Raw genomic sequence first — 25,486 nt, 5'->3', positions numbered from 1 at the left:
TACATTCAATCATTTAAAATATAAAAGGCTTATATTATTATTCCTGTGATGGAGATGAAGAAATTGAGGGTTAGAGAGGTTAAGCAACATGAATTACTAAGCAGAAAATGCTATATTCAACCTAGATCTGTCTGATTCTGGAGTTCATGCTTGTTCCATACACCTAAACTGCTTCCTAAGTAACATGTAATGGGTGAAGTTTGGATTGTTTTGCATTAGTTTTGATTGAATATCAAATTTCATATAAATCACTGAGGAAAAAGCCCCCACATCTTATCTAGCTATTTGCAGAGCCTAGAAATAAATCTAAGACTTACACAATTTAAATATATATACATCTATGGTATAATTCTAAACTTGTGTAGAGGTAATGGGAAAAGGACTCAGTCAAAACAAGTTAACTAGTTTGGACTCAGCAAAGGCTACAGACCCATAACACAGTTACACCACTGTCTTTTGGAAATTCCATAACAAAACATATGGTAATTTATTGATTATAAGGGGTCACTGTCTAAGAAATGTTTGTCTGATACAAACATTGTAATTGAGTTCCATGTCCCTGATATAAATAAACTATTATTAACATTTAATTTTTAAAGGATTATTGTGGTCGTGAAAATGGCACATTCCGTATTTTAACTGAAAGCGTCCCGTGTTGTGAAGATGGGCTTACATGCTCAAGAAAAATTATAGTTGCTCTTCAGGTACAGTACTGTTTCTCTTTACTTTCTTTTTCTCTCAGATTATGCACCACCAAATAAAACTAATGTTTTTGTAAGTCTATCTTTTCATTTATAGGATCAGAATATTGTCTTGCAAGATGGTAAAATCACAGCAGTCAAAACTACGGAAAGTAAGGAATGTGAACTCAGTGGAAAATCATACTCTGTTCATACTGTTGGCCTGTACTTGATTTTGAAAATTTTAAGTGGAATAACCATAATTTGGGACAAAAATACAAGAATTTCTGTGTTATTGGATCCACGCTGGAATGTATGTATATCACATTCATATATATAATAATATAACAGAAGCAAATAACAATAGAAGCAAAATCATTTTTGCTGCTGAAGATTAGAGACATATTCAAATGTGGAAAGTGGGAGAATGGTAGTCTTTGTTATAGAACAAGGTTCCACATCTATTCAACCTTACGTGAAGTATTAAATGTAATCAAAGATGATAGAATTTGGTGAAAAATAAATGCAATAAACCTGAAGCATTCTAGTTTAGCCATATGTGGTTGCTTGGTGTATAGATAGAATTAATGTAATCCTTGGAACAAATATTCTAAGAACCTAAGAGTATACTCCTGTATGATTTGAAGCTACTGAATATAATTATTTTTAAATTCTTAAGGCATTTATCTTGGTCAATACTGAAATATAGGATATCTTGGATTAAATGGGAGCAGAATCTTATCCACAGATTCTGGTTTCCATTCAAAATTTGGAATTTAAAATAGATTTATAATATACACAATCTTAATATCTCTATCATATGTCTATCTATCCATACCTATCTATCTCTCTCTATATCTCTAGCATAACTCACTTTTAAAGTTCCCTTTCTGATCTATATAGGGCAAAGTGTGTGGTCTTTGCGGAAATAACAATGGCGATCTTAAGGATGATTTCACAACGAGATACTCATCAGTAGCTGCTGGAGCACTGGAATTTGGAAATAGTTGGAAAACAAGTCAAGAATGTTCAGACACAGTAGCTCAAACCTTCCCATGTGACTCAAACCCATACTGTAAAGCTTGGGCTGTGCGGAAATGTGAGATCATCCGGGACAGCACCTTCAGAGACTGCCACAATAAGGTAGTGGGGCTCTGAGAGCAATGACAGGCACGGGTTTTGCTCTCAGGTACTCAGGTGCTGTGCTTGATGCCAAAAATCTTGGCTTTCTGTGCACCGATGGTGAAAAGAAATATAGAGACAAGAGTTTTGGAGCAATGAGAAAAATGGCTTTAATCTTTGCCTGGCAAAGGGGAAAACACAGCAGGCTAGTGCCTCAAGAACTGTGCTCCCCTTCCCTGGGGAACAGGGAAAGATTATATAGCCTGGGGCTCATGGTCTGGGGTAGGCGATAAGGCTCAAAGTAATTAAGGTCTTGCATGTCTTTTTTTCTGCAAATTCATGGCCAAAGCTGGTGTCAGGTGGCTCAGCAACCCGGTCTGGTGTCCCTGAAGTTATTGCCTGTGACCTTCTTTCTGAAATGAATAGTGCTACAAGGGAGTGCAGGGGAGAAGAAATGCCAGGTGCAAAGGGTAGTTCATATGGAGTCAGAGAGTAACTAGCCTTGTGAAGGACAAGGCTACAAGTGTTTGTTAGTAGTAACAGCTAAAGAATAACCAAGATTGCTTAACTCTTTCAGGTGTGGTTATATTGTTTCCCCAGTCTGTTCATTGTTTTCTTATTTTCCTTGTTTATCAGAAAAGAAAATCTCATTTCTATTTTTGCTTTAACATGGTCTTCCTAGGTGGACCCCAGTACGTACTATGATGCCTGTGTTGAAGAAGCTTGTGCATGTGACATGGAGGGGAAGTACCTGGGATTCTGCACAGCTGTGGCGATGTATGCAGAAGCATGCAGTGCGGTTGGCGTATGTGTTACATGGAGGAAACCAGATCTCTGTCGTAAGTCCATATGTTGTTGTTCTTTAAAACGTAATCAGACAGAATTGTTTTGTTAGACAACCATTCTTCTCCTCATATTTTCTATAAAATACATATTCTTGGGCATAGACAGGTTTAAACACATGTTAATGTTTGTTTATGATTGAAAAAAAATACCTATTTAAAAAAGTATAGCACCTGGCACAGTACATCAAATTCAACTTTTTTAGTTTCAAAAGTTCTTCTGTTCACAGGGGAAAATTGAATATTGATGGAAAATATTTCTTATTCATACTTAAATGAACAATGAACTGTTTACCTATCTTGGTATAGTTATATATTCTTAAATATTTACCTCATATATCACTTTTGGGTGAAGTCCTCACACATCATCTTGAAAAGTTCTACAGAATTCTAGTCAAGATAAACTGTTAAATGAATATAAACTGAATTTTGTTATGTGTGGAATGTGGTAACTTTAGTAGAAATTAGTCAACACATTTCCTTCCAAAGGAAGGTATGATAAGAGATAATGTGTCAAATGAGAAATGTTGAAATTGAATCCTCATTTTATTTAGTTTATTATGTACAGCTTTATATATTATATTGAAATCTTTAGTTGCCTCATTTGGGAACTGTTATTTACATATTAAAGAAGCTTAATTTCCCTGGAGATTTATTTTTCTCACTTAAGCTTAGACATTAAAACCATGAATATAGACTATGACCTAAAATAGCTAAAAAATGGGAAAATTAATATTTACTCTTCCACCTCAAACCAATCTTATTGTGAGATGTCAAAGAAAAGTGCTATTTTGATTCTATATGCTTTCCCTCCTTTTTTTGTAAGCTGTTTTTGCTCATATGGCAATTTAGATAAAGACAAAGGGACTTGATAAGACAGAAGGATATACTTTAGTTCTGTTTATTGATAGTTTCATTCAAAAACTCTTATAAAAATGCTTTGGAAAATGAAAGGTGAAAATTGTCATGTAATGAATGCAAGTAATTTGATATAATTCAATCATAGCTGTCTACTGTGATTATTATAATGCACCTGGGGAATGCAGCTGGCATTATAAACCTTGTGGTACACTGACTGCAAAAACATGCAAAGATAGAGTAATTGGCCAGAAGTTTTCTGCAGTTTTAGAAGGTAAGACATATTTTAATAATTTCCATGAAGAAACGCAAATTATACTGATACCTTAAAACGAAAATATTTTAGGATACTGACAATTCAGTATCTTACATTTTGTAATTTAATGAATAGTTGTTTATCTTAATATGATATTAATGTTTCTACATTAGAAATATTTTGTCTAGACATAAATTATCTATTTAACAGGAGAGAGAGAGAGAGAGAGAGAGAGATAGGGAGAACATAGCGATCTGATCGCATTGGCAATCTTTATACATTTCATTAGACAAGGTAGTTTGTTGAGAATGTAGTTTCAGAATGCAACATATAATATAGTCTCACTTGAATGGAGGCCAATTAACTATATCTCACAGTTAAAAATTACCTTATTCCTAGCATTACATATCTTAGAGAAAAAGAATGAAGTGACAAGAAAACAAGATGATACAGAAACTTTCCAAAAGTCACATCTGTGTTAAATCCCAGGCTTTGGGATATTTTCAGCCCATTTTATTATGATTTCTGTTATCTTCGTCTACCCTTGTGAAAGTAGATATTTGGAATTGGCATTCACATTTCAAGACCCATATTTATCCAAGTCTTGCATTATGTTCAACAGCGTGCTGTCATTAAAGTAGTAAATCATTTAAAATATTTTAGGAAACATATTAGAAAAAAATTAAATCAGCCAAAATTTCTAATTTCTCAGGTTTATATTCATTGCAAGAGGGTCTGAATCCTGTTCAATTTATTTTTCTTAACAAAACATCTTTATTTATTTATTTAACATCTTTATTGGAGTATAATTGCTTTACAATGGTGTGTTAGTTTCTGCTGCATAACAAAGTGAATCAGCTCTACATATACATATACCCCCATATCTCCTCCCTCTTGTGTCTCCCTCCCATCCTTCCTATCCCACCCCTCTAGGTGGTCACATAGCACCTCACTTATCTCCCTGTGCTATGCAGCTGCTTCCCGCTAGCTATCTATGTTACAACTGGTACTGTATATATGTCCATGCCACTCTCTCACTTTGTCCCAGCTTACACTTCACCCTCCACGTGTCCTCAAGTCCATTCTCTCCATCTGCGTCTTTGTTCCTGTCCTACCCCTAGGTTCTTCAGAACCATTTTTTTTTTTTTTAGATTCCATATATATGTGTTAGCTTATGGTATTTGTTTTTCTCTTTCTGAATTACTTCACTGTATGACAGACTCTATGTCCATCCACCTCACTAAAAATAACTCAATTTCATTTCTTTATATGGCTGAGTAATATTCCATTATATATATGTGCCACTCTTCTTTATCCATTCATCAGTCAATGGATACTTAGGTTGCTTCCATGTCCTGGCTCTTGTAAATAGAGCTGCAATGAACTTTGTGGTACATGACTCTTTTTGAATTATTGTTTTCTCAGGGTATATGCCCAGTAGTGGGATTGCTGGGTCGTATGGTAGTTCTATTCTTAGTTTTTTAAGGAACTTCCATACTGTTCTCCATAGTGGCTGTTTCAATTTTATATATTTTTCACTAAGAGTATGCTGTTGTTTTGCTATTATCTACTTCATTTCATGGAACCATTGAAGTAAGTTTACAAAGGTACAATGTAGTTTCAGCAAATAGAGATGAACTGCGGGTCATTTTTACACACAGGCTGTTATGCTAAGTGCCCAGACAGTGCTCCCTTCCTGGATGAGAACACCATGAAATGCGTCAGTTTGTCTGAGTGCAGCTGCTTCTATAATGACATCATACCTGCTGGTGGAGTGATCCAAGATAACTGTGGGAGAATATGGTAAATTCTCTAACTGTCCAGTATTTCTGGTTCTTCCATTTTTATTTAGAAAACAATTAAGAAAAAAAATCAGTGAATATATTTTTTAACTGTTATTTCTAAATGGGAAGGTCAGCTTTAGGTTCAGTTTTATATCACTTATGTTGGTTATTTTGTGTTTTCAGTAAATCCACATATCAACAAATGGTTTGTTAAATCTTATACTTAGTGCATAAGACAGAACAGAAAATGTCACTATGTACTTTTGGGTAAAAAGAAAGTTTTCATTCCATAAATGTAAGATCATGTTTATAGGCTTTCAGACAGTGACATGGAAGTAAAGAAGGGAGGTCTGTACTAGAGCGGCATGGCCATCAAAAAAAAGTCATGTTTGAAACTTAAAATTTAAGAACTAACTTTACAGCTTGACTCCAAACATTCCTTTAGGTCCCAAGAACTCCTCAGTGAAAAGATTAGGAAACAGTACATGAAAAATACAAAAAAAAAGTTTGAATCCACAGCATGCTCTTGGGGAAACAGTTATTTACTGTTCTCTTATTTGGTTCTGTTTTGATTTTCACGGTTAGACAATTTGTTATTTTAAATTTGGGAGATGTATGTAATTAGGAGCTAAAAATTTCAACCTAATTCTTGTTTTTTATTTTGATTGTTTATTTTTTGTTTATAATTTAACTTTCAGCTATTGCATCGCAGGAGAGTTGGAGTGCAGTGGTGAGTCACTATGTTTTACTCTAATCAATTTAGGAAAGATGAGGTAAAGGGTTTGGAATCTTTTCATATCATCAACAGCAAAGGAGTAAGTACTTAATGCTTTAGACTGCTTCTCAGTGGATTGAGACTATTCCGTTTCAGGGTATTTGTTCATATTGAGTCAGTTCAAAACCAATGCTGTCAAGGCACTTCGAACCACTGGTAGATGGGGCAATTCTCCTGCCACACTCCTGCCTGTCTGTAGGTTCTGGGAATTAAGGGAGTGAGACATCAACTAAAATAATTTAATAAAGGGATGGAGTGGAAGGTGAGGATTATATAGATAGAATTCAATACTTGAAGGATTACTCATGTGCAACATATATCTTAAAAGAAATTTCAATAAGCTTCCAAAGAATATATAAACGACTCCTGTTTTGCATTTGAAATTGCAAGAAGTGAAATAAAAAAGGCCAGATAACTCATAGGCAACTTGAGTTTTAGATTTTCTTTTCACAATTTTTCATTCCTGTCAATAATAGTAATTTATGATTATTTCAGAAACTGCTCCTACAAATTCAACATTTACAGGTAAAATCATCATTATGGTTTAAATGTGTATTTCTGATGTCTTTTTATGGATAATCATTTATAGTTTCACATGAATCTGTGCCAGCAAAAGATATGCTGGTAAATATGCTGATATAAAATTTCAAATTAAAATTAACAGTTATTGGGCTTCCCTGGTGGTGTAGTGGTTGAGAGTCTGCCTGCTGATGCAGGGGACACGGGTTCGTGCTCCAGTCCGGGAAGATCCCACATGCTGCAGAGCGGCTGGGCCCGTGAGCCGTGGCTGCTGAGCCTGCGTGTCCGGAGCCTGTGCTCCGCAACGGGAGAGGCAACAACAGTGAGAGGCCCGCGTACCTCAAAGAAAACAAACAAACAAATAAAATTAACAGTTGCTAGAAAATATGTCAAAATATTATTTCATTATACTCCTGTGATTTAAGTTAGAAATATGATTAGAACGTACAATAGGTATTGTATGCTTATTAGTTAAATATAATCATCCAAAGCTTGATATTTTTAGATGATAATTGGAACAAGTGGAATGAAAAAGAAGTAAATGTGATCTCCTGTGAAGTAAATATTTTGAAATCATGATTATACTGGGAGATGACTTGAAAACATAGAAATAAAAGTTAATTTATTTTTCTTAACTCATGTATTTGTTGCAAGCTATAATTTGTTGCAAGTATTTCAGTTATGTCCATTCAAGAGCGTATTGGGCAAAATGCAGTTTAACTTTGGGTTTGGAACTTGTAATACTTTGGTGATATAAGTGTACTTAGAGTTGCTACAGTACACTTACACATTCCTGTCTTGTATGATTCAGGGATAGAATTTATTTCCTGTTGATCATTATTTGGAGGTGGTGTCAATTAAGAGATAGTATAGTAAATTGGAAACCTTAGGTTTTGGTAACGTATTTAGTATGTGGTCATCAGTGAAGTGTTATTTATTTTAGTTATCATTGGTTACTTTCCTAAAGCTAAGGTATCACATGTCAGGGTTTGTCTTGGCCCTGTTTTATAAAGTTCCTGTGAGATTTTGGTTAAGTGGTAATAACAGAAAATAGTTATTTTTGTCGGGCATACAGTAAGTATACAGTGGTATTCATATTGATTTAATGAAAGATTGTTTTGTTAATTAACCTCTGCATACAACTTCAGAAACTTTTATTAAGTTTATGGCAACTAGTTTCTTGAACTAAATTTTCCAGCAAAATTATTTAAGTAATTTATTTTCATAAATATTTTCTTCCCTAAACAGTTTCTACTACAACAGCTACCTCCATACTAAGCGCTGAAGCAGGTAAAAAAAAAGGCTTATTTGTTTTTTAGCTTCTAAATAAGCATCAAAGTGAATTTGCAACTCAGGCATTTGGCCCTTTTCTCAATTTTGTCATTCTCTATTTATTTATTTTCTAAATGCCAAATAGCAGGGTCTACATCCCAACTGTGATATTGGTGAAGAACCTCTTCCCTATTCAGAGATCATGTGTCCTAAAAATAACATTCTACATATTACTAATTTGGAAGAAAGTGGCTACAGAAGAAAATTCTATGCTAAATTCTTTGAAAATAATTTATATTTTCTTTTCAACTGACACCAAGGAATTTTAACTTTAATTGAATCATTTGTAATTAAAGCAGTGATCAGAGAAGTACAGGAGTACTTCTGGTAAATGAATTTAACTGACATTTCATTATTTATTTGAATTATAGAGATATCTAACCCATGTCTAAATAAATACTTTGTAATCTTGCCTTTCAACACCATTTTAACATACATTTCCGAAAATTTGTCTCCTCCTTTGTACAGCAATTACACTGGTGACCAGTAGCTCAGGCACAGGCAAGCCATAATCATCAACCACAACTTAATCAAGAGGGTATTAAAAAAAAATTCCAAAACTTCCTTCTTCAGTATTATACCTTTGCAGTTACACTTTTCTGGGAAGATTTTTGTTTTTTTTTTTAACGTCTTTATTGGAGTATTATTGCCTTACAATTGTGTGTTAGTTTCTGCTTCATAACAAAGTGAATCAGTTATACACATACATATATATCCATATCTATTCCCTCTTGTGTCTCCCTCCCTCCCACCCTCCCTATCCCACCCCTCTAGGTGGTCACAAAGCACAGAGCTGATCTCCCTGTGTTATGCGGCTGCTTCCCACTAGCTATAAGTTTTACATTTGGTAGTGTATATATGTCCATGCCACTCTCTCACTTTGTCCCAGCTTACCCTTCCCCCTCCCCGTATCCTCAATTCCATTCTCTAGTAGGTCTGCGTCTTTATTCCCGTTTTACCCCTAGGTTCTTCATGACCTTTTTTTTTTTTTTTTATTCCATATATATGTGTTAGCATACGGTATTTGTTTTTCCTTTCTGAGTTATTTCACTCTGTATGACAGACACAAGGTCCATCCACCTCACTACAAATAACTCAATTTCATTTCTTTTTATGGCTGAGTAATATTCCATTGTATATATGTGCCACATCTTCTTTATCCCTTCATCTGTTGATGGACACTTCGGTTGCTTCCATGTCTTGGCTATTGTAAATAGAGCTGCAATGAACATTGTGGTAATTACCCTTTTTGAATTATGGTTTTCTCAGGATATATGCCCAGTAGTGGGATTGCTGGGTCATAAGGTAGTTCTATTTTTAGTGTTTTGAGGAACCTCCATACTGTTCTCCATAGTGGCTATATCAATTTACATTCCCACCAACAGTGCAAGAGGGTTCTCTTTTCTTCACACCCTCTCCAGCATTTATTGTTTGTAGATTTTTTGATGATGGCCATTCTGACCGGTGTGAGGTGATACCTCATTGTAGTTTTGATTTGCATTTCTCTAATGATTAGTGATTTTGAGCATCCTTTCATGTGTTTGTTGGCAGTCTGTATATCTTCTTTGGAGAAATGTCTATTTAGGTCTTCTGCCCATTTTTGAATTGGGTTGTTTGTTTTTTGATATTGAGCTTCATGAGCTGCTTGTATATTTTGGAGATTAATCCTTTGTCAGTTGCTTCATTTGCAAATATTTTCTCCCATTCTGAGGGTTGTCTTTTGGTCTTGTTTATGGTTTCCTTTGCTGTGCAAAACTTTTAAGTTTCATTAGGTCCCATTTGTTTATTTTTGTTTTTATTTCCATTTCTCTAAGATGTGGGTCAAAAAGGATCTTGCTGTGATTTATGTCATAGAGTGTTTTGCCTATGTTTTCCTCTAAGAGTTTGATAGTGTCTGGCCTTACATTTAGGTCTTTTATCCATTTTGAGCATTTTTCACAGAACTGGAACAAAAAATTTCACAATTTATATGGAAACACAAAAGACTCTCAATAGTCAAAGCAATCTTGAATAAGAAAAACAAAGCTGGATGAATCAGGCTCCTGGACTTCAGACTATACTACAAAGCTACAGTAATCAAGACAGTATGGTACTGACACAAAAACAGAAATATAGATCAATGGAACAGGATAGAAAGTCCAGAGATAAACCCATGCACATATGGTCACCTTATCTTTGATAAAGGAGGCAAGAATATACAATGGAGAAAAGACAGTCTCTTCAATAAGTGGTGCTGGGAAAACTGAACAGCTACATGTAAAAGAATGAAATTAAAACACTCCCTAACACCATACACAAAAATAAACTTGGAAGATTTTGTTTTCTGTTTTTGTTTTGTTTATTTTTAACATTTTAGAAGAAAACTTTGGAAAAAAATGTTATACAAACTGATAAGAGTCTTTGACTTTTATTTGTGGTCTATAGATTTTAAACTTTAATTTTACATTTTGACATCTATGTACTATTTAATCAAATTTCTCTGAAACATTAATTTCAAGTTAATCCATCTTATATATTGCCATAGATGTTATCAGTAACACAATTTTCCTTCCACATGAAACATTTTTTTCCATTATGTTCTCCAATTCAGCAGCTTCCATTCCAGAGATTACTACATCAAGCAGTGAAATAATCCGTAGGTGAATCAACAAGCCTATAAACTGACAAATATAGGCTTTTACATATATTAAAATTGTTTTTTACATATTAGAATCAACAGACCCACTCTCCTATACTTAATACCTTTTTATTCCCCTCAATTAACATTATTTTTCTTTCTCCTCTTATTTATTACTTTCTCCAATCTGTCTGTCTCTGTATATACATATATATTTTAAAACATAATATTTTATTGAGGTATAATTGGCATGTTAACATTTTATTAGTTTCAGGTGTTCAACATAATGATTTGATATTTATATATATTGCAAAATGATCAGCACAAGAAGTCTAGGTAACATCCTTGAAGTCACAGATAATGGTTTGCCATCCTTGTATTCCCAATTGCACTTAGTCCCAAGCTATATAATAGTTAGCATTCAATAAATATTTGTAGAATGAATGGATGATTCTTCTTTTCCCTGTCCCAAATTTTAATTCAGGTTTTTTCTTTTGGCACAGAATTTCTAGTGAAGATTATACTATTGATTAGATATTATTTATACTGATGAATCTTATAGTTCATACATTTCATTCATTGGAGCTAATATTTCTTCTCTAGAATACAAAGAGATAGTGTAAAATCAAGACTACTTTTTGATTATGATTTTATATCATGATATAGAATTATGACTAATTTGCTGTACTTTTGTAATTTTTAGTGTTGTCTGATTTATTTGGTACTTAATACATGTTGCTTATATTCAAAGGGCAAACATGTAACTTTATCACCATCATAGTGTGGAATATCATTAAAATGCCCAACTGACATGTTTAATTTCTATCAAACTTTCTCTTATGTTGAATATCATTAGCAGGTCTGGCTCTTTCAATGTAATTTTAGAAGAACTGACACATTTCAGAAGTATTTTTCTTTATTCTATAATTGTAAATTTATTTCTGAAGGCTTAGTAAAAATTTCATCCTGGTAGTTGTTTAATATACACTGCATAATGATATTCTATCTATGTATTATCTCAGCCATAAACAATGGACTGAATTCCTAATTCTCAGCCTTGTTCTGTGTCTAAGATAAGTAATTTGGTTCAGTTATATAGGTCTCTTTCAGTTAAAATAAAATCATTCACTCAGCTACTAAAACTTTTGAATCTTGAGGCCATTTAATGTATTCTTGACTGTTGATTTGATGAATTGTGTAGTCATGCATGAGTCATAAGCAATTTGGATAACTATTTCAATATGATGCTGATATCTGCATCTTGCATTAAAAGTAGGCAATCAGAACTAAGAAGACTGGTTTGATTTTTTCCAGTTTATACATATATTTTCTTTTATTGCCTTTTCTTCCCCAAGCATTCAGTTTTGAACATAATATTCTGGCAATTAATTTTGTCAACATTCTGTATTGTAGCAAGCAAACTTTTCACATAAAACAGAAGGCCATGAGTAGATTACCTAGAGCTTTCGTTACTTCATCATTAGCCACTGATAAGGTTTTAGATGTAAAATTAATCTTAAAACACTACAAAAATCTCATCAATTGCTTCCACCATAGCATTTAAAAAAATTATAAATCTAATGTAGAGTTTAATTATAGGGAAGATTAGCTAGGTGATGTTTTCCTGAATTCATTTGGTATTATTTATGACTTTTAATGCTTAACCTTACCAAATCCTAATGTTTTATTTAATTTCACTGAAATTCCAGCAGACATTTCATGCTATTAGTATAATATTATTTTACTAAAACATCATCTTAGTACTGTATTATAATATATAACAAATAATAACTATTAATGAGTGATTACTATATTTTAGTCATTATATCATGAACTTTTTATTCAATTTCTCATTAAATCTCAACAATCCCCTGATTCCACAATCCTCCACAACACAGGTGCCCTCATATTTTACAGGGGAGGAGATACAAAGAGCTTAAATATTTTTTCCAGCATTACAAATATCAGAAGAAAAAGGGATTTTCTGGTATGATGTAGAGAGAAAAAAGAGTTGTCTTTTCCTTTTTATTTGTGAAAGCAAGAAATTATAAAATCAGAAATCATAATTTCACAGATGTGAATCATTAAGGCTTGCCCCAACGTTAATCTGAAATCAGGAGAAAAAAGTAGTTTTTAGAAGTTTATTTTTTTCATGTTAAAATTCTGTAAATGTGCCACAAATCAAATAAATTTTAAGTAGATTTAGTCAAATAATCCTAATATAGAGAAAACATTGATTATCAAGTTATAGAATCATTAGTAACTTTCCAGAATTTTTGGATAATGTAGATGTAGCTTTATATTGATACTGGAATAAATTAGTAATTGCTTATTTCCCAGATGAACTGAGGCACATAAAATTTTGTATATTACTTAAATTTCAATTCTAAAATAATTATTAGTGATTTAATGTTTAGCTCCTCATCGACTATTCCACAACATCTTTTCTGAGAATATGCCCATATCATACATAACAGGTAGGAACTTAGAAATTATTCAAATAATCATTGATTTAGTTTCATCAAAAATCTGTAACTTGGGGGCTCAGATAGTACCACTTGGTTATCTTTGTTCAATTAACTGCATAACCATAAATTCTATTTTATTTAATTTATTATTTAAACATCTTTATTGGAGAATAATTTCTTTACAATGTCGTGTTACTTTCTGCTGCATAACAAAGTGAATCAGCTATATGTATACATGTATCCCCATAGCCCCTCCCACTTGCATCTTCCTCCCACCCTCCCTATCCCACCCCACTAAGTGGTCACAAAGAACCGAGCTGATCTCCCTGTTCTATGTGGCTGCTTCCCACTAGCTATATATTTTGCATCTGGTAGTATATATATGTTAGTGCTACTCTCTCACTTCTTTCCAGCTTAACCTTCCCTCTCCCTATGTCCTCAAGTTTATTCTCTAGGTCTGCGTCTTTATTCCCGCCCTGCCCCTAGGTTCATCAGAACTTTTTTTTTTTTTATTCCATATATTGTGTTAGCATATGGTATTTGTTTTTTTCTTTCTGACTTACTTCACTCTGTATGACAGACCCTAGGTATATCCACCTCAATACAAATAACCCAATTTCATTTCTTTTTATGGCTGAGTAATATTCCATTGTATATATGTGCCTCATCATCTTTATCCATTCATCTGTCGATAGACACTTAGGTTGCTTCCATGTCCTGGCTATTGTAACTAGTGTTGCAATGAACATTGTGGTACATGACTCTTTTTGAATTATGGTTTTCTCAGGATATATGCTCAGTAGTGGGAATGCTGGGTCATATGTAGTTCTATTTTTAGCTTTCTAAGCAACCTCCATACTGTTCTCCATAGTGGCTGTATCAATTTACATTCCCACCAACAGTGCAGAAGGGTTCCCTTTTCTCCACACCCTCCCCAGCATTTATTGTTTGTAGAGTTTTTGATGGTGGCCATTCTGACCAGTGTGAGGTGATATCTCATCATAGTTTTGATTTGCATTTCTCTAATGACTAGTGATGTTGAGCATCCTTTCATGTGTTTGTTGCCAATCTCTGTATCTTCTTTGGAGAAATGTCTATTAAGTCTTCTGTCCATTTTTGGATTGGGTTGTTTGTTTTTTTTGTTTGTTTGTTTTTTTGATATTGAGCTGAATGAGCTGCTTGTATATTTTGGAGATTAATCCTTTGTCAGTTGCTTCATTTGCAAATATTTCTCCCATTCTGAAGGTTGTCTTTTTGTCTTGTTTATGGTTTCCTTTGCTGTGCAAAAGCTTTTAAGTTTCATTAGGTCCCATTTGTTTATTATTGTTTTTATTTCCATTTCTCTAGGAGGTGGGTCAAAAACGATCTTGCTGCAATTGATGTCAGAAAGTGTATTGCCTGGGGTTTCCTCTAAGAATTTTATAGTATCTTGCCTTACATTTATGTCTTTAATCCATTTTGAGTTTAATTTTGTGTATGGTGTTAGGAAATGTTCTAATTTCACTCTTTTACATGTAGCTGTCCAGTTCTCCCAGCACCACTTATTGAAGAGGCTGTCTTTTCTCCATTGTATATTCTTGCCTCCTTTATCAAAGATAAGGTGACCATATGGGCATTGTTTTAGCTCTGGGTTTTCTATCTGTTCCATTTATCTTTATTTCTGTTTTTGTGCCAGTACCATACTGTCTTGATTACTGTAGCTTTGTAGTATAGTCTAAAGTCAGGGAACCTGATTCATCCAGCTTTGTTTTTCTTATTCAAGATTGCTTTGGCTATTCAGGGTCTTTTGTGTTTCCATACAAATAGTGAAATTTTTTGTTCTAGTTCTGTGAAAAATGTCACTGGTAGTTTGATAGGCATTGCATTGAATCTGTACATTGCTTTGGGTTGTATAGTCTTTTTCACAATATTGATTCTTTCAATCCAAGAACATGGTATAGCTCTCTATCTGTTTGTATTGTCTTTAATTTCTTTCATCTCTGTCTTATAGTTTTCTGCACATAGATGTTTTCTCTCCTTAGGTACGTTTTTTCCTAGGTATTTTATTCTTTTTGTTGCAATGGTAAATGGGAGGGTTTCCTTAATTTCACTTTCAGATTTTTCTTCGTTAGTGTATAGGAATGCAAGAGATTTCTGTGCATTAATTTTGTATCCTGCTACCTTACCAAATTCATTGACCAGCTCTAGTTGTTTTCTGGTAGCATCTTTAGGATTCTCTATGTATAGTATCACATCATCTGCAAACAGTGACAGTGTTACTTCTTCTTTTCTGATTTGGATTTCTTTTATTTCTTTTTCTTCTCTGATTGCTGTGCCTAAAACTTCCCAAAATACGTTGAACAATAATGGTGAGAGTGGACAACCTTGTCTTGTTCTTGATCTTAGAGGAAAAGTTTTCAGTTTTTCACCATTGAGAATGATGTTGGCTGTGAGTTTGTCATATATGACCTTTATTATGTTGAGGTAAGTTCACTCTTTGCCTTCTTTCTGTAGGATTTTTTTTTATCCTAAATGGGTGTTGAATTTTGTCAAAAGCTTTTTCTGCATCTATTGAGATGATCATATGGTTTTTATCCTCCAATTTGTTAATATGATGTATCACATTGATTGATTTGCATATATTGAAGAATCCTTGTATTCCTGGTATAAACCCCACTTGATCATGGTGTATGACCCTTTTAATATACTGTTGGATTCTGTTTGCTAGTATTTTGTTGAGGATTTTTTCATCTATGTTCATCAGTGATATTGACTTGTAGTTTTCTTTTTTTTTGTGAAACCTTTGTCTGGTTTTGGTATCAGGGTGATTGTGGCCTTGTAGAATGAGTTTGGGAGTGTTCCTCCCTCTGCTATATTTTGGAAGACTTTGAGGAGGATAGATGTTAGCTCTTCTCTAGTGTTTGGTAGAATTCACCTGTGAAGCCATCTGGTGTTGGGCTTTTGTTTGTTGGAAGATTCTTAATCACAGTTTAAATTTCAGTTCTTGTGACTGGTCTGTTTATATTTTCTATTTCTTCCTGGTTCAGTCTTGGAAGGTTGTGCTTTTCTAAGAATTTGTCCATTTCTTCCAGGTTGTCCATTTTATTGGCGTATAGTTGATTGTAGTAATGTCTCATGATCTTTTTTATTTCTGCAGTGTCAGTTGTTACTTCTCTTTTTTCATTTCTAATTCTGTTGATTTGAAACTTCTCCATTTTTTTCTTGATGGGTCTGGCTAATGGTTTATCAATTTTGTTTATCTTTTCAAAGAATCAGCTTTTAGTTTTATTGATCTTTGCTATCATATCGTTCATTTCTTTTTCATTTATTTCTCATATGATCTTTATGATTTCTTTCTTTCTGCTAAATTTGGTTTTTTGTTGTTGTTGTTGTTACTCTTCTTTGACTGCTTTAGGTGTAAGGTTAGGTTGTTTATTTGAGATTTTTCTTGTTTCTTGAGGTAGGATTTTATTGCTATAAACTTCCCTGTTAGAACTGCTTTTGCTGCATCCCATAGGTTTTGGGTCGTCATGTTTTCATTGTCATTTATTTCTAGGTATTTTTTGATTTCCTCTTTGATTTCTTCAGTGATCTCTTGGTTATTTAGTAGTATATTGTTTAGCCTCCATACATTTGTATTTTTTACAGTTATTTTCCTGTAATTGATATCTAGTCTCATAGCGTTGTGGTCAGAAAAGATACTTGATACGATTTCAATTTTCTTAAATTTACCAAGGCTTGATTTGTGACCCAAGTTATGATCTATCCTGGAGAATGTTCCATGAGCAGTTGAGAAGAAAGTGTATACTGTTGTTTTGGGATGGACTGTCCTATAAATATCAATTAAGTCCATCTTGTCTAATGTGTCATTTAAAGCTTATGTTTTCTTATTTATTTTCAATTTGGATGAGCTGTCCATTGATGAAAGTGGGGTGTTAAAGTTCCCTACTGTGATTGTTTTACTGTTGATTTCCCCTTTCATGGTAGTTAGCATTTGCCTTATGTATTGAGGTGCTCCTATGTTGGGTGCATAAATATTTACAATTGTTATATCTTCTTCTTGGACTGATCCCTGATCAATAGATATGTCCTTCTTTGTCTCTTGTAATAGACTTTATTTTAAAGTCTATTTTGTCTGATATGAGAATTGCTACTGCAGATTTCTTTTGATTTCCTTTTGCATGGAATATGTGTTTCCATCCCCTCAGTTTCAGTCTATATGTGTCCCTAGGTCTGAGTGGGTCTCTTGTAGATGGCATATATGTGGGTGTTGTTTTTTTATCCATTCAGCCAGTCTATGTTTTTTGGTTGGAGCATTTAATCTATTTACATTTAAGGTAATTATCGATATTTATGTTCCTGTTACCATTTTCTTGTTTTGTTTTGGGTTTGTTTTTGTAGGTTTTTTTCTTTCTCTTGTATTTCTTACCTAGAGAAGTTCCTTTAGCATTTGTAAAGTTGGTTTGGTGGTGTTGAATTCTCTTAAATTTTCTTGTCTGTAAACTTTTTAATTTCTCTGTCGAATCTGAATGAGATCCTTGCTCAGTAGAGTAATCTTTGTTGTAGGTTTTTCCCTTTCATCCCTTTAAATATGTCCTACTGCTCCCTTCTGGCTTGCAGAGATTCTGCTGAAAGATCAGCTGCTAACCTAATGGGGATTCCCTTGTATGTTATTTGTTGCTTTTCCCTTGCTGCTTTTAATATTTTTTCTTTGTATTTAATTTTTGATAGTTTGTTTAATATGTGTCTTGATGTGTTTCTCCTTGGATTTATCCTGTATGGGACTCTCTGTGCTTCCTGGACTTGATTGACTATTTCCTTTCCCATGTTAAGGAAGTTTTCAACTATAATTTTTTCAAATATTTTCTCATCCCTTTCTTTTTCTCTTCTTCTCCTGGGACCCCTATAATTCGAATGTTGGTGCATTTAATGTTATCCCAGAGGTCTCTGAGACTGTCCTCCATTCTTTTCATTCTTTTTTCTTTATTTTGCTTTGTGATAGTTATTTCCACTATTTTATCTTCCAGGTCATTTATCTGTTCTTCTGCTTCCGTTATTCTGCTATTGATTCCTTCTAGAGAATTTTTATTTTCCTTTATTTTGTTGTTCATCATTGTTTGTTTACTCTTTAGTTCTTCTAGGTCCTTGTTAAACATTTCTTGTTTTTTCTGCATTCTATTTCCAAGATTTTGGATCATCTTTACTATCATTATTCCGAATTTTTTTTCAGGTAGACTGCCTATTTCCTCTTCATTTGTTTGGTTTGGTGTGTTTTTCCCTTGTTCCTTCATCGGCTGTGTGTTTCTCTGTCTTCCCATTTTACTTAACTGACTGTGTTTGGGGTCTTTTTGCAGGCTGCAGGCTCATAGTTCCCATTATTTTTGGTGTCTGCCCCAGTGAGTGAGGTTTGTTCAGTGTCTTGTGTAGGCTTCCTTGTGGAGGGGATTGGTGCCTGTGTTCTGGTGGGTGGGGCTGGATCTTGTCTTTCTGGAGAGCAGGGCCACATCCGGTGGTGTGTTTTTTGGTGTCTGTGAACTTAGTATGAATTTAGGCAACCTCTCTGCTAATGGGTGGGGTTGTGCTCCTGTCTTGCTAATTGTTTTGCATGGGGCATCCAGCACTGGACGTTGCTTGCCATTGGGTGGAGCTGGGTCTTAGTGTTGAGAGGGAGATCTCTGGGAGAACTCTCGCCAACTGATATTACATGGGTCCGGGAGGTCTCTGGTGGTCCAATGTCCTGAACTCGTGTCTCCCACCTCAGAGTCTCAGGCCTGACACCAGGCCAGAGCACCAAGACCCTGTAAGCCACCAGGCCTAAGAGAAAAGGGAGAAAAAAGAAAGAAAAAAAATTTTAATTATTAAAATAAAAAATAATAAATAAAAAAAAAGAATAGAGCAACCAAACCAATAAACAAATCCACTAATGATAACAAGTGCTAAAAACTAAGATAAACATAAAAATCAGAAACAAATCAGTCACAGACAGCAAACCCTAAGTCTACAATTGCTCTCAAAGTCCACTGCCTCAATTTTGGGATGATTCATTGTCTATTTAGGTATTCCACAGATGCCGGGTAAATCAATTTGACTGTGGGGATTTAATCCGCTGCTCCTGAGGCTGCACAGAGAAATTTCCCTTTCTCTTCTTTTTTCACACAGCTCCTGGGGTTCAGCTTTGGTTTTGGCCCCACCTCTGCAAGTAGTTCACCCTCAGGCATCTGTTCCCCGCCCAGACAAGAGGGGGTTAAACAGTGGCTGATTAGGGGGCTTTTGCTCACTCAGGCCAGGGGGAGTGAGGGGTAGAGTAGTCATAACTAGAATGTGGGGTGAGCCTGCAGTGGCAGAGACTAATGTGATGTTGTAACAGCCTGAGGGATGCCATGTGTTCTCCTGAGGAAGTTGTCCCTGGGTCATGGGACCCTGGCAGTAGCAGGTTGCATGGGCTCTTAGGGGGGCGGTGGGTGGTGTGGATAGTGACCTGTGCTTGCACACGAGATTCTTGGTGGCTACAGCAGCAGCCTTAGTGTTTCCTGACTGTCTCTGGGGTCCGAGCTGATAGACACAGCTCATACCCTTCTCTGGAGTTCATTTAGGCGGTGCTCTACCTTCTGTGGGCAGATGGGGAAGGAGTCCCCTCTCCTGTGCACCCCAAAACAATGGTCTCTTGGCTCTTAGACAGGTCCAGATTTTTTTCTGGACTCCCTCCCAGCTAGCTGTGGTGCACTAGCCCCCTCAGGCAGTCTTCACGCAGCCAACCCCAGTCCTCTCCCTGGGATCTGACCTCTGAAGCCCAAGCCTCAGCTCCCAGTGCCCACCCACCCTGGCGGGTGGGCAAGCAAGCCTTTCAGTCTGGTGAGTGCTAGTCAGCACTGATCCTCTGTGAGGGAATCTCTCCTCTTTGCCCTCTGCACCCCTGTTGCTGCACTCTTCTCCATGGCTCCAAAGCTTTCTCCCTGCCCAGCCCCCGTTTCCACCAGTGAAGGGACTTCCTAGTGTGTGGAAACTTTTCCTTCTTCACAGCTCCTTCCCTGAGGTACAGGTCCCATCCCTATTCTTTTGTCTCTGCTTTTTTCTTTTTTTCTTTTGCCCTACCCCAGTATGTGGGGATTTTCTTGCCTTTTGGGAAGTCTGAGGTCTTCTGCCAGCATTCAGTAGGTGTTCTGTAGGAGTTGTTCCACATGTAGATGTATTTCTGATGTATTTGTGGGGAGGAAGGTGATATCCACGTCTTACTCCTCTGCCATCTTGAAGGTCCCCCCTCTGGAACCACACCAACCATAAATTTTATACTTCAACATGTGCTATAGATTCCTGGACTGGGTATAAAATGTTGAGAATTAAATGTGACATTTTTGAATTTTAACAGTCATAAGAGATAACATGTCCATTTGCTGGTGACTGAAGTATCATAAGAATCTACTTAAAGTGAGGATGGCAATCAGTAGACTCTCAGAAGGATGAATATGTTTATTGATAGTATTATTTTGAAGCTCTTAAAAAAGCCAAGTTTAATGTTCTATTGATCTTCATTTTTCATGTAAGAATAAAGCAATTCATTTTAAGGCACATCAACATAATTAAAAAAAACTTGTTTTATAAATTCATCCAATAAGCATCACGCCATAGTAAAAATAAAACAGTTTAAAGTTTTTGCTTTTAGAACACTTTTTTCCTTTTTTCTTTTTAATTTTTATTGGAGTATAGTTACTTTACCACACTGTGTTAGTTTCTACTGTATAGCAAAATGAATCAGCTATATATATATATATATATATATATATATATATATATATATATATCCCCTAGTTTTTGGATTTCCTTCCCATTTAGGTCACCACAGTGCATTGAGTAGAGTTCCCTGTGCTATACAGTATGTTCTCATTAGTTGTCTATTTTATACATAGCATCAATTGTGTATATGTGTCAATCCCAATCTCTCAATTCCTCCCACTCTACCCTTTCCCCCTTGGTATCCATAAGTTTGTTCTCTGTCTCTATTTCTGCTTTGCAAATCAGATTACCTATAACATTTTTTAAAGGAAGTAAGGATCCTTTTTGTGGAGAAATTGCCTTGCACGAAGTGAAGGCTTGAAAATCATATCCCATCTCTTTTACTGACATCAGTGATTTAAAAGTTGAACAGCATTTGACAAGTTGTGATGAATTCATAACTACATAATGATTTTTGGTTTTTAGCTTTCTAGTGGTGAAGCTCTCTTGATCAGTGATGAGAAAAATGGATCCCAAGATAAGAGTTTAGTCATCATTACTAGCAAGTTTCTTGTTTCTTTCTAAATATAGTATGCCTCAACTAAGAATATTTAAATAGACACTGAAAAATGAAATGTAATGTTTCCAGATATAATATAGCTAGGAAGACACATCATTTTGAACATGTGTTGCCTCTCCATGAACTGTCTACGATGGATGGAAGGATTTTTTTCTTAGACATGAGAACCCATTTTACCCAGAAATTTGGTTTATAGTCTCAATGTTCTAAATGTACTTTCATTTTGGATAATATATTTGTCCTTTTGAATTGAACCAATATGATTAATGGGTTAATTTAATTTAGCCAAAACTCTTCTATTTTTATTTTCTGCATTGTCTTAAGATATCAATGTGGTATTTAAAAAAAAACCTATGATTCTTGAATAGGTAAGATTTATTTCAAAAAAAGACTGTGCAGAAGGGCATCTTTTTTCCCTTATCTTGTTCCCTGGGTGAAGTACTTTTGATCAAGTAATAGATCAAATACTTCCCTGTATCAAGTACTTTTCACTGGCCATTAGTTATTTTTTTGTTTTTGTTTCTCACCTATAAGTTGAAAATGACTTGTACAATAACTTGTACAAGTTATTTTAAAGTTTCTTCCATAAATTTAAATGACCTTCTCGGATGGATCAAAGGCGTTCCTGCCAGATAGAAGGAGAAAGGCCTGGGTGCTCAGAAGAGGATTTATGATGTATTTGACTTTAAAACTTTAAAGGAAGTTAAAGGAAGCAATATGCAAAGCTTAAGTTTTTTTCCATGCCTTATATATCTATTTTATTTTCTATACAGTAAAGGCTTTCAAAGGGTTAAAATGCCCTGAGAGATGCTTAGCCAACCATTGCAATAAGTATGTTATTTTTAGAAGAAAAATTATTCAATTATGCTTTTTTCCTGTTTAGCTTGACAAATCTTGACACAGAGCTAACATTTACTGAGCACTATTATAATTATTTGACACATATTATCTCATTTGGTATAGAATTCTATGAAGTGGGCACCATTATTTTCCTCAATTTACAAATGAGGAAATGGAAGCACAAAAGGTTAAGCCATGTGTTGAAGGTCACTTGGTAATAAGTAGCAGAGAAAGGATTAAATCCAGGGCATAGTTTTCTAGATTCTAGTCTTAAGGCTTTTGTGTTTTGATATTTTAAAAAAAGTTAAATTTAATTTAAATCAGTTATTGAAGTAGTAGCATATAATTGCAGATTCCAATTTCAAATTGGGACTTGTGTTAAAATTTATAATAACTTATTTAATAAGTTTCTAATAAATTTATAACTTATTTAATAAGTTTAATAAATTTATAACTTATTTAATACGTTTCTATTAAAACTAAAAATAGCTCATTGACTAAATGGGATACTAATTCATATAATTAAAATGTAGGTTTCTGTTACATAACAATTTGATATCTTAAAATGCATCTTTCTTGTCTCAAAAAGTTAAATTTTATCAGAATTTATATAAGTTGTATATAAATTTTATTTGTTTGTATAATGTGCTTATTCTAAAATTTCATCAATCATAGAAAGAAGATAATTGTACCAGGATATTACAGAGAGCCAGTTGAGTGTAGTGGGAAGCAGAAGCAGATAAATAAGAACTAGAATCTCTTCTCTTCTACTTACTAGCTGTATGACCCTAGTTTTAATCTGTCAAACACTCTGAAGATTAGTTTTCTCATTCTTTAAGTATGAAAAATATAATATCTACATTACAGGACTTGAGTAAATGTGATAGTGCAGCTTTGTGTAATACATAATAAATACTCAATAAAGTCAAATTTATTACTACTTACAATTTTTTAAAGAATAATTCATTATGTAAATAAACTTAAATTTTAGCAGAGGAGTTTAGTATTTTTAATAATTAATCACAAGTATACTGCTTCCTTAATTAAAACCAATTTTATGTATTTTTAACTTTTTTCAGGAATAAGATATTTTGCAAAAAATAAACCTTGCAATACTGAATGTGTTGTTTATTATGGTAAATGTTATAGATACTCCTTAAGATTATCTTTCAAATTTATATTAAGTAAAATAGAATCCATTGAAGAAAAAAGGCAAATTAATCAGTTATAAAAGATTTTATAAAAATTTAAATGGTTCTTAGAAGTAAACAAAAAACTTAGCAGTAGCTGGGAAATGAATTGCAAGATTTTATTTTAATTATTAAGTTTATTGAGAGGTGAAAAATAAATGAGGTTAAAATAATAAAATAAATTATTAATTTTATCATGAGGTAAAAATAAATGGACACAGTCACTTTGAAAATTGTTAGGGTGGATTACTACTTTGTAATACACAGAGCTATCAATATTTTGGTAAAGACAGCTCTTTCTATTATCATTTATGTCTTGGCAACAAAGAATCTGATACACAGTAATTCATAACATCAAGTACTTTAGTGTGTATGTTCATCTGCAAGTAATGGAAAAATCAACTGAAATTGTAATGGTTATGGATGTCAAAATTAATGAGAACAGAAATGCTTTATCTATCAGTTTTGGTAATTAAACCATGAAGACAAGTAGATGTGGATTCTCATATATTCCTGTTAGTAGAGGCTTATCCATACTTTTTATTGCTATATCAACAATTTCAGACCTACCTCTTCCCAAGTTCTTTTGTGGGAAAAGATAACATGACTTTGTTAAAAAAAAATATGGCAAGAACTAAACCAAAATCTTAGTAGGAAAGTAATAACGGAACAAAAATCTTAAGGACTCTTTGAAGAAAGTCACTGGATTCATGATTCTGTTTTCTATAGTAGGAATTGACTGAACAGTTAAATCACCCATTGGTATTAAAGGCCAAGTAAACTTGAGATGAGAAGTTCACTTTATATTTTTCTCAGGTATTACTAGAACTCCAGTGCCTATCACCTCCACAGCTGGAAGTGTGGGCACCACAGGAGCAGTGGTCCCCACCTTCACCAGTCCTGGGCTTATATCAGGTAAATTAAGTTCAGAACAAATATACCAGCCACTCCTAAGCAGCTGGTTTCAGGCAATACTGCTCACTGCAATATTTTACAAAATAAATGTATCTGACTTATATATAATCAGATTTGGATGTTCTTTATATGTAATTAAAATGTAGACTCCGTAGTTTTTGCACAAGTTACTTTATTATTGAATATCATGTTATAATCATATACACCCATTACCTTGAGAGTTGACAGCACGCACTTTTTTAACAGAAAAAAACTGTTTTTTCTTTACCTTCATCAGGGTCAACTGGAGGATCAGTAAGTGCAACCACAGGCGCTGAAGATGGAAGCACAAGTGACATAGGCTTCAGAGCAGGTGAGACAAAGAAATGAGTCCATAGCTTCTTTCCACAAGCAGTTCTCCTTTTCAAGTCAAGAACAACTGTACTCTGAGTTCATTAGACAACAGGGGTCTGGTGTCAGCACTATGTTATCTGGATGACTTTGGGAAAAATTCAAAAATTAATATCTATATGTTAACAAAATATTAGTGACATTTCTATGGCACACTGAAATTTCTGAATTATGCTGAAATATGTGTCTTTTTTCCCAGGTGGAAGAAAATAATAAAAGTTCTCAAAACTGGCAGAGGCAGGATTAGAACCCAGACCCTTAGCCTCCTCTGTCATAGCTCCACAATTCTGTGATCTGTGCCTAAGAGCAAACATCCAAGAGAAGTCAGTGAGAGTATGCTTGCCCTTGTGCATCACTGACTAAATTTCAACTACTGTTGGTTTCATGAATAAAATATTATTGACTTCTTTAAGTGTAGATGATTTTGATTAAAAACAAACAAGCCTGAGTTCACCCTGTCCCTTATGCTGCAAGTTAGTGACTTTAAATATTGAATAACTCTTAAATTTCCTCTGTGCATCACATTTGCCTCTGCTTTTGATCAGATGTTAAACATTTTCCACCTAGTCTTTACATGCACCCACCTCGCTCACTTTCCTCTGATACAGTGATGCTCAAAGTGCAGTTCC

At 34.3% G+C, this 25,486-nt stretch overlaps 1 protein-coding gene across 1 annotated transcript in view; it reads left to right on the top strand.

Annotated features, from left to right (window-relative positions):
* MUC19 (mucin 19, oligomeric) overlaps window positions 1-25,486 on the top strand; it is a 68,783-nt gene that overhangs the window by 40,284 nt on the left and 3,013 nt on the right. Inside the window, 10 exon segments of the mRNA XM_027093518.1 lie at window positions 600-704; window positions 799-993; window positions 1,584-1,823; window positions 2,485-2,641; window positions 3,651-3,776; window positions 5,420-5,561; window positions 6,241-6,272; window positions 8,085-8,126; window positions 24,369-24,467; window positions 24,745-24,822. Of these exon segments, the coding sequence (XP_026949319.1) occupies window positions 600-704; window positions 799-993; window positions 1,584-1,823; window positions 2,485-2,641; window positions 3,651-3,776; window positions 5,420-5,561; window positions 6,241-6,272; window positions 8,085-8,126; window positions 24,369-24,467; window positions 24,745-24,822 (1,216 nt within the window).

This window comes from Aethalodelphis obliquidens, unplaced genomic scaffold (assembly GCF_003676395.1).
Source record: "Aethalodelphis obliquidens isolate GAN/ISIS:26980383/991018 unplaced genomic scaffold, ASM367639v1 scaffold84, whole genome shotgun sequence".
NCBI lineage: Eukaryota > Metazoa > Chordata > Mammalia > Artiodactyla > Delphinidae > Aethalodelphis > Aethalodelphis obliquidens.
The sequence above is the reverse complement of the archived record's forward strand: the minus strand, read 5'-3'. Positions and strand labels throughout refer to the sequence as shown.